Genomic DNA, 16,201 nt, shown 5'->3' on the forward strand with positions numbered 1-16,201 from the left:
TCATGAAAAGCTTCTTTCATCCTTTGGTTACACCAAGAATCTATGTGATACATATATTGAAAACAGGGAAGGGACAGTAAATTATTCGAACTGCAACAAGCACCTCTGGAAAAAAGTGACTTACAAAAGTACAAACAATTTACTCTGCGACTTCAAGACTCTCTGATCTCCCTATAAAATACTGTGTAGAGTGAAGGCAAGTATCTCACTTTCATTTAACAACATTTAAGTGTAACTGTTATTCTGACTGGAAGAAATTATTGAGATTTATGTAGTTTCCTCTGGACCTTCTCCTGTCAGCATCCTTTAATGCAATGCAAAAAATAACAAAGTTCTAAGCCTGCCTACTAAACAAATACACATTTAGAAGCCTAAGAGAAGGTCTTGTCTAGTTGCTGGTCTATGTTTATGGATGGTCAGTCTTAGAGGAGATTCCAAGCAGCACATTTCATACGCTACTAAAGGAAAAAATAAAATATTGAGAGAGCCAATTTGACAGTGAATTTGTGATACGCAGTAACCACCTCCAAACATTCAACTTATTTTAATAACAGTTACAAGGAACAGAAAGGAGTGTGAATTTGCCTTGCAACAAAACTAGTCACCAGCTTGAAGTCATTCTCCCTAGGAGTAGATGTAAAAAGATCTGTCAAACGTTCCAAATTACCACAAAACACTTGATCGGACTTCTCAGGAACCACATTACACTGTGAAAAATCCACTGCTTGCAAAATAATCTCTTGAAAAACATACTCTTATTAATATTTCATCCTCTGGGCACTCTGTGAAGTACTGTATTTAAAAAATAATAATAATTTTTAAAAGCCCTGAAGGATCAAATGGAGCAGTTCTGTTTCGGACCAACAATATGATTGTGCCCCAGACTGACCAGACACATCAACACAACGCTACTGCTTAAGCCAAGAGATGCACAAACAAAACTTACCAAGAGAGGAAAGCTTAGTCTTCAGTTTTATACTTGCCACCGATGTAGGGAACATATTGAAGCACCAGCTTCCAGTCTGTGACCCATATTACACCAACACCTGCTACACCACCCCATCTAGCGAGGGTGGGAATCCTAAAGAAAAGACACACACACATGCAGGTAAACAATGTTGACCAGGGGAGGTTGAGGTTGGATCTGGGAACAATTTCTTGCCCAAAGGGCTGTGGGGCATTGGAACAGGCTGCCCAGGGCAGTGCTGGAGCCACCATCCCTGGAGGGCTGGACAGACGGACAGGAGGTTCTCAGGGACATGGGTTAGTGCCAGGGGTGGGTTAACGGGTGGACCCAATGGTCTTAAAGGTCTTTTCCAACCAAAAGGATTCTATAATTCTCCACGACAAAAGGTCTGGCAAACGCTCATCACTAAAATACCTGGGAAAGTAATTTCAGTTGAGAAAAATGCCTGGCAGAAATCTTGAAAGAATCACACATTCATAGACAACTATTAGTCCCCAGGGCAGTCAAGATATTTTACAGGAAAGCACAGACATGCTTTTTATTCAAAAATAATGTTACCAAGTTAAGAAAAGTTGTGGTTACTTGTTCAGCTACTCCACTGCTATCGCTCATGTCCCCGTTATGCCCATCAGCTACTTCATACTCTCTCACACAACCCTGCAAACTGGCACCCGCTGGTACTGTCACACACATTTATAGCTCTGAAACACTTTGAAAACGGTCAGAACAACCCGGAGGCGAAACCCCCGCCAGGCAAACACCCCCTTAGTCCCCAAACCCGCCCCCTCAGCGCCTCGAACCCAGCCCGACCCCACACGGAACACAGAGCAGCGGAACAAACCCGGAGGAAACGGAAAGGGCCCGGGTAGCCCCTCAGGCGCCTGAGGCGCGCGGTGGGAGCTGCGGCCCGTCCCAGTGTCCGCGGTGAGGAGACCGGGACAGGCCGCGCATCTCTCACTGCGAACCGCAGGAGCAGCTGCGTCCCGCCCCGCACACCCAGTGCCCACTGTGCAGGAGCCCGGGGCCGAGCAGGGAGCCCCGGGCAGGGCCTCACCAGTTCTGGAGCAGCTGGACATAACGCGGCCCCACCAGCTTGCTGAGCATCCCGCCCCGCTCAAAGTCACCCCCACTGCGCAGGTGCGGGCCGCAGGGGCCTTTGAGACCCTGCAGGGCTTCCGCGCATGCGCATTGTGCGGAGCTGCCCCCGGCAGTGCCTGAGTCAAGCGCGTTGACATGGCAACACCCCTCCTATGGTCATGGTCGTACATGGCCCCGGGCGCTCCCCGGTCCCGCCCGAGTGGGCACAGGATCCCTGAGGGGATCATCGAATCACAGGCGGTTTGTGTTGCAGGGCCCTTCCCAGCCCCCCAGTGCCCCCCCGCCATGACAGGGACATCGTCACCAGCTCAGGGCGCTCAGAGCCCGTCCAGCCTGGCCTGGGGTGTCTCAGGGATGGTTCATCCACCACCTCTCTGGGAACCTGGGCCGGGCTCTCACCACCCTCAGGACAACAATTCCTTCCTCATGTCCAGCCTGGATCTCCCTCCTTTAGTTTAAACCATCACCCCTTGTCCTATCGCAACAGGTCCTGCTCGAAAGTCTGTCCCATCTTTCTTATCGGCTCCTTTAAAGTTCGCAATAAGGTCTCCCTGGAAACCTTCACCAGGGGAACGCGAAACACCCGCAGTGCGTGAGTTCAGGCTGCGCCCAGGGCACAGCGAATGGACCGTGTCTGAAAACCTGTCTTGTCTTGTCTTTTCCTTCAGTTTTTTGTTTGTTTGTTTGTTTGGGTTTTTTTGGTACAAGGTAAAGCTTTTATTACAACTTCTCATTCATAGGTATACAACATCTGAAAGACATATATGGGGGAAAAAAGTAATATTGTTATAAAAAGTCACATTTATTGCTACATTACTGTTATATACAGGACAGTTCTCAAAATCTACTTTAAAAAAGTTAGGATTATTTAAAAATTCCAAATAATCCAGCCAGCTGTTTTGACACTTGTATAAAATTATTTAAAAAAATGAAAACAATTCATATCTTGAGGCACTCAGAAACACAATTTCATCCCCCAATTGTGATTCATTTCAAAGAACAACACATTTCCCCACCCCCAAATACTTTATTTTTTTCTTTTCTTTTTTTCTTTTTTTTTTTTCCTCTGGGTTAGGCATATATATATATATTTACTATATATATAGTTCAAAACTATAATGTGTATCTGATTTAAGAACAAGGATTTCAGCCACTTAAGTACATCCGGATTTACAGGTAGGCAGCATAAACATCAAAAGCAAGGACTTTTTTTGTTTCTAAAGGCCAAAAGCCAGTAAAACAACCCAAAACTTTCTACAGGGTTAAAAATAAACAACTTCCGCAGGCATCTCCCATCTGCTCTCCCCCCACCCCCTGCCCCTTCTACAAAAATATATAGAAAGAGAAATCCAGTAGCGCTTCGTTTCCCCACCGAGCTGGAGCCCTCCATAAAATCCGGATTACTTCCTGCAGCCCGTGGGGTCCCAGCCTGTGTTTGTGGCCACCCCTGCTCCGCTTCACCAGGTGCCTCTTTCTCCTCTTCCAGCAAAGTAACCCCCCTGGCGGGGGGGGCACAGCTCCTGCCATTCCCACGAGGCCCTAAACTACACATTTTGCTCAAAAACTGGTGGTTTTCAAGTGATTTGGGAGGATGTGACACCAGGAAGGGGGACCCATGGTGTCCCCGGGTCCCCAGGGACGCTGGGTACAGGGATGCTCTTCGGGTACCTGTGACACCACATTTTGGCGCACAAACCCCTTTGCTCTCCTGTACTGGTGCCCACAGCTGCACCAAGATTTAACAGGGCGCGACTTTTATTCCCTCCCAACGTGGCTGGGCCGGGGGGGTTCGGCAAGAGCTGAGGAGTGAGGGGCTCCAACAGCAGAGGAACCGAAACACCAGCACGGAGACCCCCGGCAGCTGGGGCACGAGATGGACACGCAAGTTTGGGTAGAAAGGACACTGGCGACCTGCGCTGTTCTAACCAGAGAGCTCCTCCTTGCTCGAGTCCCACGAGCGAAGGCGCTGCAGCTGCCAGGGCTCCAAAACGGGTGAATCAGCCTCAAAACTTCCACGGAGAGCACCGGGTCCCCCCATACCTGCGCCACAGGCTGTGGGACCAACCTCCCAAATCAGCTGGTGACACGGTCCTGCCCTACCGCAAGGAAACCTGCGGATGAAGGAAAACAGCTCGGGGGTGCTGGCTGGAGAGATCTGGGGTGCGCGGGAGGAGGGAAAGAACACTTTCAGGCTTGAGGTGGTTGAGGGAAGACCAGCCAAGGCGAGCCTGAGGCTCAGGGTAGAGCCGAGCAGCAGCAAGGTGGGACACGATGTCCCTGTTCAGGGGTACCGCAAGATGGGGCGAGATAAAGTACGCCAGCAGCAAGCTGCCCAGCATCGAGCAGAAGGCACGGGGGGGGTGAAGGGTGTGCGGAGGAGCCCCAGGACCTGGCCTTGTCTCTCCAACTCAATGCTCAGCTCCTGCAGCGCCAGTTGAAAGGATGTTCCTGCCTTCTCACCCCTCGTCTACCCCCTCAGCTCCATGGCACAGGTCTTGAAATACTTTTGGAGCCACTAGAAATGAAGCTGGACCCAGAGAGCGGCAGGAGGAAGAAGAACTTGGCAGCTGTGGACAAGAGCACAGAGAATGGGCTGGGATCTGGAGAGTCCCGGGGAGAGGGAGGGGGTTGCATAGGATTTCACAGGGCAAAGACCTTGTGCAAGCTTGTAGGAGGGAAAAGAGGTCTTGCTATTGCTGGTGATGAGCAGGGACAGGGCCTTCCAGTGGCCACAGTTTGCTCCGGGTGAGCCAGCACGGCACCACGGGCGCTGGGTCTTGTCCTGGCCCCAGCTTTGCTTCAACCCCTCATTCCCAGCTGTTCTCTAAAACCCCAGGCCAGGGCCTTGCTGGAACTGGAGCTGGCACAGGATCACCAGCACAGCACACAAACAGGACCATGGGCACTGATGTTGGCCACATCCCCAAGGGAGCAAAGCTCAGGGACGTCGGGGACGGGGGGGTCCAAAAGCCTCTTTCTCAAGTCTGAATTGCCCCAAGCCCGAAGGCTCTGCTGGCTTCAGCAGGCACATGTGTGAGAGCGAAGGACCTTTGACAGCGTCTTCCGCACTGAACCTGATATCGCCGACTCTGGGGAAACCCCAGACTGATTCTGTCCTTCCTGTTCAAATGCTACAGAGCAGCAAGCGCAAAACCTCTAGGAACCCGTCTCGCCACCGACCCACGGGCCAGGGAACAAAGCCGTTCACTGAAGTCACAGCTGGGGAGGTTTCACATCACATTTCTGCATTTCTCTAGTGGAGAGGGCAAAAACCCCAACTGCAAAGCAGCCAGAGCCCTGAGGCACACGGAAGGGGCAGCAAGCTGTCCCCACCGAAGGGGGCTGACACGGACCCTCTGCCCACGGACAGATGTGGATTTAGCGGTTCCCAGCTAACTCGACTGCCCCGATTCCTGCAAACCACCTGCCTCTGGCTCCCAGGCTGGAGGTCCGTGCAGATCGGAGGGGCACAGACTGGGATCCAGACGTCCCCAGCCCTGTCTCTCTCACCAACTTCCCTCCCTGTAAAAGCCGGGGAGCAGAGAGCCTGAGGAAATGCTGGCAAAGAGCTGGAGCTGAACTCCAGCCAGGTTTGGCTGGCGGGTCGCAGGCAGGGGAGTGGCTGCCAAACCGGGGGTTCGCTGGAATTTTGCTCCCTGGGGTCCGAGTGGGCAGGCTGCCACTACCTCCCGCCGCTACCATGAGACCATCAAGTCTCTGGGAGGCCGCAGCTGTTTTGCTCTGGGGTGAAAAGCAGGTGAAAAGAGAGAAAGAACAAAAAAAAGTCTGCAATTTTATACTGTTAATAAACGGGATTCCAGCCACTCACCGGCGCCTGGCAGCACACAGGCTGGGATGTGCAGAGGCTGCTTAAGGGGGGAAACAGAGTAGGTCCCTTGGGCGAGGGACCTGAGGATGGCACCCCCGTTACGCAACAAGTGTCCCATGGACCCCACTTCTGCTGTTCGACTGTGATGTGTCTCAGCTACTGCGCCCTGGACAGAAAAAACCCAGAAAACGCACATGGGGAAAGCGGCTTCTCCTGATTCTGTCTGATGAAGGACCTTTGAGGGGGCCCTGTGACCCCCAACGATGAGCGACACAGCCCAGGAGAACCTGCTCATGCAGGGCTGAGAGAAGGAGCAGAAAACCACATGCCACCCTGCAGTACATCACCCACCCAGGACACCTCTCTGTACGGGACCGCCGGCGCCAGCGACGCACAGAGAAGCAAATTCGGGGAGAAAAAGGATCTAGAGCTGAATGCCAGCAGCACTGTGGGCTGGAGAGTGCACAGACCCCATCCCTCTCTACCCACGACACTTAAAGACCAGAGTTTCATCGCAACAGGCTGATATTTCAAGGCTGACCTGGTGGTATTTTGGGCACAGCACCTGGCAGCGCTCATTTTCAGAAGAGCCACTTTCCCTGGCAGGTTACAGGCACCACGTTCATGCTGAGCCAAAACACCCAAATCTTTTTTTCCTTGCTCCTGGAGAGCACGATGGAATGTGAAACACCCTGAGCCATCAAGGCAGCTCCAGGGCACAGCACGATCAGCCCCCAACACATTTCCTGCTGGAGGAACCAAGATCTCCAAAGGTGGCAACAGGGATATGTGCTCAAGGACCAACATTCAAGCCTTACCAAGGAAGTCCCCTGGTTTTCTGTCAAGAAAACAGCATGTAAACCACCTAAACGCAGATAAAAAGCCCCATCTCTCTTGCAGTGTTTGGTGGTTTGGGGATGATGGGGAAAGTTCTGTCCCACCATGACTTGGAGGGGACGAAGGACTTCAGGAAAATATTGAACAAATCATAAATCTTCTCCAATTTCAAATTTGTCAAGTGTCTGGATTTTTCTTTACTACAATCTCTTTTTTCTTTAAATCCCGCTGTACATGACTGCCACCTCAAATTCTTGTTGCAAAACTAAAGTGTTGGGGAAGCACTTTCTCATTTTTTTGTACTGTTTCACACTTGCCAGGGCTGGGACATTGCTCGATCCCTCCCCGGTCCTGGGGTGGTGACACTGAACCTGCAGAAAACCCCGAGCAGCGAGTGCCCTCCCACCCCAGCACCATCCTGAGGATGGGAGAGAGATGCTGGTGGGATGGAACAGCCTCTCCCAGCCAGTGAGTCCCCAGATCCTACCTCAAACCACGAACTGGGGTTTTCCAAGCGTCTGGACCCAGCCGATGGGGTATGGAGGCACAGTGAGCCCTTCCTGTGCATTTTACCACCCCCAGACTGAAACTCCAGTGTCTGAAGCACAAGAAGATGCCTGAGGAAGACAAGGACCTGCCTCATGGGGACACAGCTGTCACACGGAGGAAAACCTCATCCGTCTCACGCTGCTGGGTGCTTAAGCAGGCAGAAGAACTCAAGGGAGGGAAGAGCATCATAACGTGACGAGCTAATTAGGCTGAAACTCCTGTTGACACAGGTGAGAAGAACATGTGTCCCAGGGTTGCAGGAACCCGGAACTGCTGCGGTCTCCGGTCTCACCCTGCAGAAGCACTGGTGGGAGCAGGGAAAGCCTGAAGCACCCCAAAGCCCCAGAGCTCGGCTGGACCTTGGTGAGTCCTGTGGCAGTGCCGGGGCCGCAGGGACAGATGGTCCCGTCTGTTCCCACACTTGTGAGCAGTTCCTTCTTGAGGTGCTACAGGGGCTGAGCCCGTGGGACTCGGGTGCGGGCGGGAGATGAGCAAAGTCCTGAGCATTTCCAGCGGCTTTGCTGGAGGACGAAGCGCAGCTATGAGCGCAGAGGAAGTTACGCCAAAGCCTGGGGCTGCTGGAAGTGCCACAGGACCTAACCCTATTCCAGTCGTTCCCCTTCCCGGTGCCAAAGCAATGCAGCTGCCTCAGAGAACAGGCCAAAGAAGCAGAGGGTAGAGATGGACCCCGCTGCTGGGCTCCTACAATACTCATTGTCCCCTCGACCCCCTCTGGCCACCAGCAGCCCCTGAACCGTCCTGCCTGACACGACTCTGCCGGGCAGCTCCGGGCAGCAGCCACCCCAGCCTGAGAGCGTCACAGACACTGAGCTGGGATTTACCATCTCCCGGGGAGCGGCCTCGCCTGCCTGCAGAGCTGGGAAAGAACCGGCACAAAACGTTTCAGAAAGGGAAGAAACAAGAACACATTTCCTGGTGGACTCTTTTCCATTGCCAACTCCAGAACAGCAGCAGCAGCTCAGCACCACCGAGCAGCTATTTGTTTGCTCCCTCACCTCATGGCTAGGCTGTTGGGGACTTTCCTCCCGCTGAGCTGCTCTGGAGTGACATTGGGAAGCCCTTAGGGTGAAGGCCTTGATGGCCCAGCTTGGCTGCTGGAGCAGGACAGGCACTTGCTGCTCCCCTCCTTTCCAGCACCCACGTGCAGGTGACAGTGGCCACTGTGTGTCCCCATGGCGAGCCAGGTGGCGATGCCGAGCTGCGTTTGCCTCCAAGGATGCTATGGAGATAAGGCAGTGGGCGAAGGTGTGGTGTGAAACCATCCCTCTCTTCCATGGTGCAGGGAGAAGCTGTGAGCAGCCAGCGATCCTGCTGATGCTCGGCAATTGCTGAGTGCTGGAGCGAGCGCACGGGCTGGGTAGCTGCTCCGCGTTCTGCTGCCACCTTGGACTCTGCTGCCACCCTGGGCTCTGCTGCCTGTCACCCCTGTCTGCGGGTCCATCTGCTGCAATGTTGCTGTGTGTCCTGCCTCAGCCTTGTCCCTGTCCTCCGGCTTTGTTCCATCCGTCTTTGTTCAGCGCTGCCCTGGCAGTGCCTCTGCCAGCGGGCGTTTGCTCAGACATGCGGGCAAGAGGCGTTTTCCTGCACCCTGGGCTTTCCTCTTGCATCCGTGGTGCTTCTTTGGTGATCTTGAAAGCGCCTCGGTCCCTCGATTCTCTTCCACCTCCTTGTCCTCCCCATCCTGACGCCCTGGAACAACCGTGGGGCATCTCCTCCTCTGGCAGGACCGTGTTCCCCAGGATTCTCAGAGAGTAAAGCAAATCTTGCAGTGCCCTGATGGAGCTCGGTCACCTCCCAGAAGCAGCACTGAGGGACACAGCTGTGACTCGCTTTGCTGTTTAACTTCCTTTTCCCATATCAGAAGCGGCCAAAGCAAAGAGATGGTGAATTCAGCATGAGTTTGGTTTGTTTTTGTAATGGAAGGTACAAGCCAGGCGAGGAAGAACATTCCCTCACTGCAGTTACATTCGCTTTTAGTGGCTTTCAGAGCCGAATCTGAGAATTCCTCTCTTTATATCCAGTCTCTCTTAATACAATTTTAATATTCTGGTTGATCCTAAAGATGCAACGTTAACTATAGAAACAGCAGCAGAAAAGCGTGGGGTACAAGACATTTTTTATACAAAAAAAATTTCTTTTTGTTGCTTACAAAACATATGCAAAAGAAGCTAAAAAAACCAAAAGGCATTGCTATTTGTTCTACATAAAAAATCTCATAACTAATGTTCTTTTTTTTAAAAAAAGAAATATCAAGCTTAGGCACAATTTTGCTGCTGGCTGCTTGTGAACAAGCCAAGAGAACACGCCACCCTCTCCTAACTGAGTGATATGTATTGACTGTTCCGCACTTTATACTTAAGGCAATATTTTGTTTTCGTTTTGTTTTTGACAAAGTGTTTTTTTCCACCCCTTACGTCATGCCGGGATCCGTCCATGTGTGTCAGTATTAGCAGTACTTAAGTTTATGGTTTGAGAAGGTTGCAGGTCACACCAAGGGTTTTCTTCCTACAGATCTCTGTATCCAGAGGAACAAAAAGATCTAGAAGTAATAATAATAAAAAAAAAAAAAAAAGCCTGAAGTGAGAGAAACGCAAATGAGAATAAAACCCTGTTCCTTGCGCGGGAGGAGCACAAGTCTCGCTGCTGCAGTCTCGTCTCTGCAGAAAACAGCCCTGAGGGCTCCACGTGAAGCCCAGACAGGAGCTCGCGATTCTGCCAAGACGTCGGCTTTACCTTGTTTTAAATTTTTCATGGCAGCCCCAGGCACCCGCTGGCGCAGGGGACACTGGGGACAACGGCCCCTGCACGTGCCCCGGGCGCATCCCCGCAGCGCTTGGTCCAAATGGCGTAGCTGCTCCTGGCCAAGCACGAGGATTTGGGGTTCCTTTAAAAACTGGGAGAGCCCAGGAAAGCTTGCACTTGCCATGGCCTCACCCAGGGAATTTCACCTTTTGTGTCGTTTTTGGCCTGTCTGGGGGCTGCCCGTTCCCTCCCACAGGGCCACCAGGCAAAGGAGTTGCTCATTTCCAGTCATCAACTGGGGCAGGACTGGGAGGTGCAGAGCAGAGCTGAGCTCACACAGGGTGGTGAGAGCCCTGAAACGTCTGTCCCAGAGACGGGGCTGCCCAGGGACGAGCAAACAACACATGCGTGGAAGTCATTTAATAAGCCTGGTGCCAAACGAGCTGGTGCCAAAGCAGAGCTGTGTGCATCAGCTGGGACCTGCAGCCGGGTGCCGGGATCGCAGGGCGTGGAACGGTACCTTTACATGTGTCCAACAGGGTTGTGACCATCTCCCAGACCGGGATGTGAAGCTGAAAGCGTCATCTGGGGATCTCCCGCCACTCCGGACACTTTCTCCTCTTCCCGACGCTTCAAGCAGGCGGCTTTAGGGTTCAGATTGCGCTCTAGGCCAAAAAACAGCAAGGAAGTGATGTTGGTGTGGGCAACAGCGTCACGCAGCAGCCAAAAGAGAGAGCGAGGACAGAGTCCCAGGACAGACAGACGGACCACGCGAGGGAACAGCCTCAGTGAAGCAGCTCGTTACAGTGGCTGCAGTAACTTGGTGGGACCCCCTGCTTGAGCAAAACCCCGTGCCCGGCTGGGCCAATTTAAACATGCGCTGGCTCAGAGCAAACCCCGAGAGCCTAAGCCGGCTCTCAGAGCCGAGGACTGAGTTTCCAAAGCTGCTTAATGGGATCCAGGTGCCCAATTCTCATTAAGCGTTGAGGAAAAATGGACAGAGCGGCCCCGAATCCACCCCTGGGCCGGGGCTTTGGAAAGCGTGGAGCACCCGGGGGAGCCACTGGCGATGCCGACACGCACCCTCGCACCAAAAGCAGGAGTCACACTGGAGATGCACACACACAGAGATGTAGGGGGAGGGAAATGCACCTGTCAGCTGGTACCATACCTCGTACTTGCTGCTCCAGGCCCAGAATGACCTGCACCGCTTGCTGTAGGATGATCAGTTTGGTCTGTGCTTTGTCCGTTTTTAAGTGCATCTGACACATGCGTCCCAGTTCTTTAAAGGCCTCGTTAATGTCCCGCACACGCACCCTTTCCCTGGCGTTATTGGCCATTCTCCTCTCCCGGTCCCTCAGATCTTTGTCCTCCAGTGACAAGGCCTCGTCTGTACTGCTGGGTTCATAGCACCATAGGGGTTAGTCAGGGGGGCGGTAGCGACTGGGGGGACTGTACGTTGCCGTGCTGGAAGTGCTGCTGGCGTCCTCTGGAAACGGCTCAAACAGCCTCATTTTGCAAAGCCAGTTTGTCTTGGGCGGTTCTCCCAAGCCCCGGGAAGGTGCTGCCAGCGCGGGGCCAGAGGGCCTGCTGGGGCGAGAGCGGATTTGGTCATCGCCATCGATACCTTCTCCCCCCTCGGCAAAATTTCGCTTTCCTGCTCATTTTTGGCCGCAAACAAAAAGTTCAAGGTGGGGGTCTCAGCCAAAAACTCTGGCTTTGTGCCTCAAGGAAAGACTTTTTGGCAGAAAGCAAATCCCTCTTTTTAAGATTTCTTTCAAAAATGCCATCTGCAGCAAAATCCTCCCAGGGAAGGTGTTTTGGGCAGCCTGGCCCAGGAGCCTCTTACAGGTGGTGGCAGGAGCCACGTGCCCCCGGCTGCTGCTGAGGGTCGGTCTCGGATGCGGACACTGAATCCAAGTCTTTTGACACAGCCAAAATCACACTGGAAAGGGGCGATTTTCCAGACATGGTCAGAAGCTTTGGGAGAAGCTTTGGCAGCACCCTGGGGGTGCTAAACAGGCAGAGCTGGGGAGAAGGCAGAGTCATGCTGGCAGCACCTTGAACCGTGGTCTTGCCCGCAGCCCATCCCCTCCAAACCCCCAATCTTCTGTACAGACAACCTTTTCCCCCAGAGCAAAAATTCTTGCAAGAAAGACACCTGTCTGAGGAGGATCCCTGGGTGAGAGCTGGCACTGGGATAGACTGTGGCCTTCAGCTCCAGGGGACACACGTGGGGACAAATCTTCACTGAATAGGGGCTGTGGAGTCAGAGCTGTGTGGGGGGTCTGAGACCCCCCCAGATGCTGGCCGGCCACATGAAGGGGTAGTGAGGGCTCCCCAGGCAATGTCTGCCCGCTGTCCCTGACTCATCCTCTCCCCACTGCCTCGTCCCTTTCCGTGTCCCCTCCTGCCTGCCACAGTGTCCCAGCCAGCACTGCCACCTTCTCCCCAGCACGTCACGGGGCACACAAACCCACCCGTGGCACAACCCGGCTCATTCCTCTGGTTCCTGCTGGCAGGGACATGGCTCCGGGAGCGCCTCGTATGGTACATGTGGGACCCTCCGGTGCCTTGGCTGCCTTGTGCCTCGCTCAAAGGGGACACTGACCTGCCTGCTGCCCCTCCTAACACCCCTAATCTTCTCCTTCCCTGTCAGCTGTTGATGGCAGTGAGAGGATCCTTGGCTGGGCACGCGATGGCCCCAGTCCTGCTGTTGGAGGGGACATGGGGGTCGGCTTCTGTCCTGCAAAACAGCCTGAAGGCCAAGCCCCCAAGAAGAGACACCTTGCCTGCCTGCGCTAAGGCCTGCCAACAGCAGCACGGGACTTGGCTCACGGCCCTGGCTGCGTCCTAGAAGGGTTTAAAAAGGGACAAGCGTGGGAGACCAAAGTGAACACGGTGCCAACTCTGTCTAAGCCCCCGTCGCCCCTCAGCTCCTGCCTCCAGCCGTGAGCAGCAAGTACAAGGTAGAGAGTGGGACCACCGAGAGGTCACGGCTGGGGACTGTCTGTAGGAGATTGGAAAGAACAGAACTGAAAAATAAAAAACTCAAAAAAAAAAAAAAAATAAAATAAAAAGGAAGGGGAAATTAAAAAAGAGACAGGAAAAAATATACATGTTATGAAAGGCAAAAAATTACAAACTGAAGAGAGGCACAAAGGACTCCAACATCAATGCAACAGCAGAGGCCAGCAGAGAGGAGCAGAGCCAGGCACAAACCACCGATGTGTTACAACAGCCTCTGCAGAGAGAAAGGGGTTAACCTGTGGCAGAGTCAGCCGGGAGCACATGCACTGCAGGACGGGGGACAAGCGGAGCCCCTGCCTCCCCACGCAGCGGGACCGGCACGCGGCACACGCGGCTGAGACAGGAGTGAGTGGAGCCTGCGCACGCCTGCCCGCGGCTCTGGGCTCTGTGAGGGATGCTCCAGTGCTCCCGGCTTCAACTGGAGACCAGTCTGGAGCAGCAGTGAGGGCTGCCCAGCACTGGGCTCGGCGTCTCCATCCCCTTGTACAGCTCCAGCCATCCCCAGGGGTTTGCCAGCTGCCCCCAAAACTGGGGCTGCAGCGGTGGGGACAGGAGCACAGAGAGGACGGGGTACTGCTCATGTCAGATCTGGACCCACTCTGAGAGATTTACTGGGTTTTTGTTTCTTTTTGTTTTCATTTTGCGGGTCAAGCAGCTGAGCAGAACACCTGGCTGCAGGAAAGAGAAGAAGGACGGCGCAGGTGTCCCCTTGGGGACCAGCATGCAGCACACGCGGTGGCAGTGGGGGACAAAAGATAGAACAGTGGGGATGCAAAAAAGAAAAAAAAAAAGAAAAAATAAAAGAAAATAAAAAAATAAAAGGACAATCAACAGCCTTGGGAACCCAAGGCCACAGGGGAGAGAGACAGTGCGAGGCACCACAGCACATGTCACAGGAGACAGACAGACAGACAGACAGCCCCGTGCCGATCAGATACGTAAAATATCACCACTCCGGGACCCTCACTGACCTCTAACTTGTTGCTCCAGGTTCAGTATGACTGATACGGCCTGGTGTAGGATTAGCAGTTTGGTCTGCGGTTTTTCGCTGTTTAGGTGGAGTTGGCACATGCGTCCGAGCTCTTTAAAGGCCTCGTTGATGTCACGGACCCGCAGGCGCTCACGGGCATTATTGGCGACCCTCCTTTCTCTCTCTCTCTCGGCTTTTTGCTCTGGGGGAAGAAGATCGTCCTCCTCATCCTCATCTTGACTAATGGTTTAAAATAAGAACGAGACAGGGACATTCCTCGCGTGCACTCTCAGCACCAGTCAACTCACAGAAAAGAAACACAGGTCGAGGCACCAAGATGCCAAACCCCACGCATGTAACCACATGTCCCTGCCGGCCCGGTGCCCTGCGCTCAGACACAGGGACACACAGCGACTTTGGATGGAAGTAATTAAGGCTCTTCTTCTGCCTCTTTTTTTTTTTGGTTTGGTTTGGTTTTAAACAACAAAGAAGCAAATCACAATGCGATTAAGGCCTGAGCTGGTTTCTGGGAGGTTGCAGGGTGGCCCGGAGAAGGGCTGGGGGCCAGCACTGGTGTCCCAAGGTGGCATTTTGGGGATGACACAACCCTCTGCCGTCAGGGCAGGAGGTGGCTGTGGTCTGGCCGCAGTGGGGCAGGCGCTGCCCCTCCGGACACATCACCCCGGCAAGGTCTCCAAGCCCACGGCGAGGTCTCAGACAAGGCAGCGCGCTGGATGGGCTTTACTGATCTGCTGCCACATCCCTGGCTGAATGTGACACAGGATACGGGAACCTGACGCAGACAGCGAGGATGACCCAGAGCAGGGAGGAGGTTCAAACTTCTCCCTGCCCCTGAGCACTCGTCCTTCCCACGCACCGGCACAAACAACAGTCTGAGCGACCCCACAGGCAGGTGCAGCTTGTGTGGCCAAGGTGTAAAGCTTCTGCTTTAGAAGCAGAACGAAGCCCAGAGGCCAAGGGGACAGGAGCAAACAGGGACCGTTCCCTGGTATGGCCCAAGGTGGAGGCGGGGAACAGCGGCAGAGCAGGCTGTGCGAGGCCAGACCAGGCTCTGTGGGTCACCACAGCTGTACCCCAGCCCAAACGCCCCCAGCCTGGTAACAAAGCGAAGGGAGAGACCTGTTCAAAGAGCACCTTGTTCTGTTCCGGGAGGGTTTCAGCTCCTTCTTCTCCTCTTCTGAGTTATCTGCCACCGACGTGTTCTCTTCATCTTCCTTCTCTTCCCTCTTTATTTCGCTGTTTCCCGAGGAGATGTTGCTTCGCCCTAGTCCCCCCGACAAACCTGCTGAGGAAGCAGAACCACATATGGAGGTTGGAGGGGCCAGACCTGCATGGAGGATGGGGGGTCCCCAGGCCCTGTTCCTGCTGCGCAGCATCGTCAGAGCATCCAGGACTCATCCTGCAACCGCAGCTGCAGCAAGAGGAGCCACAGAAAGGATCCGAGGCTGGAACAGCTCTGCTGGGGACAGGCTGAGAGAGTTGGGGTGTTCAGCTGGAGAACAGAAGCTCTGGGGAGACCTTAGTGCGGCCTTTCCAGACTTAAAAGGGGCCCAAAAGAAAGACTTTTGAGCAGGGCCTGTTGCGATAGGACAAGGGGTGATGGTTTAAACTAAAGGAGGGAGATTCAGGCTGGACATGAGGAAGGAATTGTTGTCCTGAGGGTGGTGAGAGCCTGGCCCAGGTTCCCAGAGAGGTGGTGGATGAACCATCCCTGAGACACCCCAGGCCAGGCTGGACGGGCTCTGAGCGCCCTGAGCTGGTGACGATGTCCCTGTCATGGCGGGGGGGAACCGGGGAAGCGGGGAAGGTCCCTGCAACTCAAACCATTCTGTGATTCAATGATTCTATAAGGGACACTGGAAGGGCTCTGCCCAGCCACCACTCCCCATTCTTGTCCCCCCACCTCCCAGACCCTCCAGAATCAGAGCCCGACCTCCACCCAGCAGACTAGGGCCCAGGGACATCGTGCACCCAAAACTGGCAGGAAGGATGAGAACATCCAGGTCAAACCTCTGCAAAAAGCTCAATGCAGACGCTGCCCTGTGGCTGCTGCAAGGAAGCAGTACCCTCGCAAGAGCACCCACCTCCCCCAGCTGCTCCTGGACCTGCGGGGTCATCCCAATCACGCCCCCAGCAA

General features: G+C 54.0%; 2 protein-coding genes across 15 annotated transcripts in view; both read right to left on the reverse strand.

Moving 5' to 3' along the window:
• UQCR11 (ubiquinol-cytochrome c reductase, complex III subunit XI) overlaps positions 1-2,161 on the reverse strand; it is a 2,817-nt gene extending 656 nt beyond the window's left edge. The window contains exons 1-2 of the mRNA XM_082071832.1: positions 2,022-2,161; positions 947-1,081 (exon numbers count right to left, since the gene is read on the reverse strand). Of these exons, the coding sequence (XP_081927958.1) occupies positions 961-1,081; positions 2,022-2,071 (171 nt within the window). The 5' untranslated portion in view covers positions 2,072-2,161 and the 3' untranslated portion in view covers positions 947-960. The remainder of the gene's footprint in view (positions 1-946; positions 1,082-2,021) is intronic.
• A 685-nt stretch (positions 2,162-2,846) lies between these two features.
• The window catches only part of TCF3 (transcription factor 3), a 73,672-nt gene continuing 60,317 nt past the window's right edge, over positions 2,847-16,201 (reverse strand). For 4 of the 14 annotated variants that reach the window (XM_082071824.1, XM_082071817.1, XM_082071823.1 and 1 more), the window contains 4 exons: positions 15,184-15,349; positions 14,045-14,283; positions 10,564-10,708; positions 2,847-9,840 (listed from right to left, as the gene is read on the reverse strand). In XM_082071824.1, the coding sequence (XP_081927950.1) occupies positions 10,566-10,708; positions 14,045-14,283; positions 15,184-15,349 (548 nt within the window). In that variant the 3' untranslated portion in view covers positions 2,847-9,840; positions 10,564-10,565. Of the gene's footprint in view, positions 9,841-10,563; positions 10,709-11,214; positions 11,442-14,044; positions 14,284-15,183; positions 15,350-16,201 lie in introns of those variants that run through there. The other 10 variants (XM_082071825.1, XM_082071827.1, XM_082071830.1 and 7 more) reach the window with 10 other exon arrangements.

The sequence above is a fragment of the Streptopelia decaocto genome, assembly GCF_964273445.1.
Source record: "Streptopelia decaocto genome assembly, chromosome: 24".
NCBI classification, from domain to species: Eukaryota; Metazoa; Chordata; class Aves; order Columbiformes; family Columbidae; genus Streptopelia; species Streptopelia decaocto.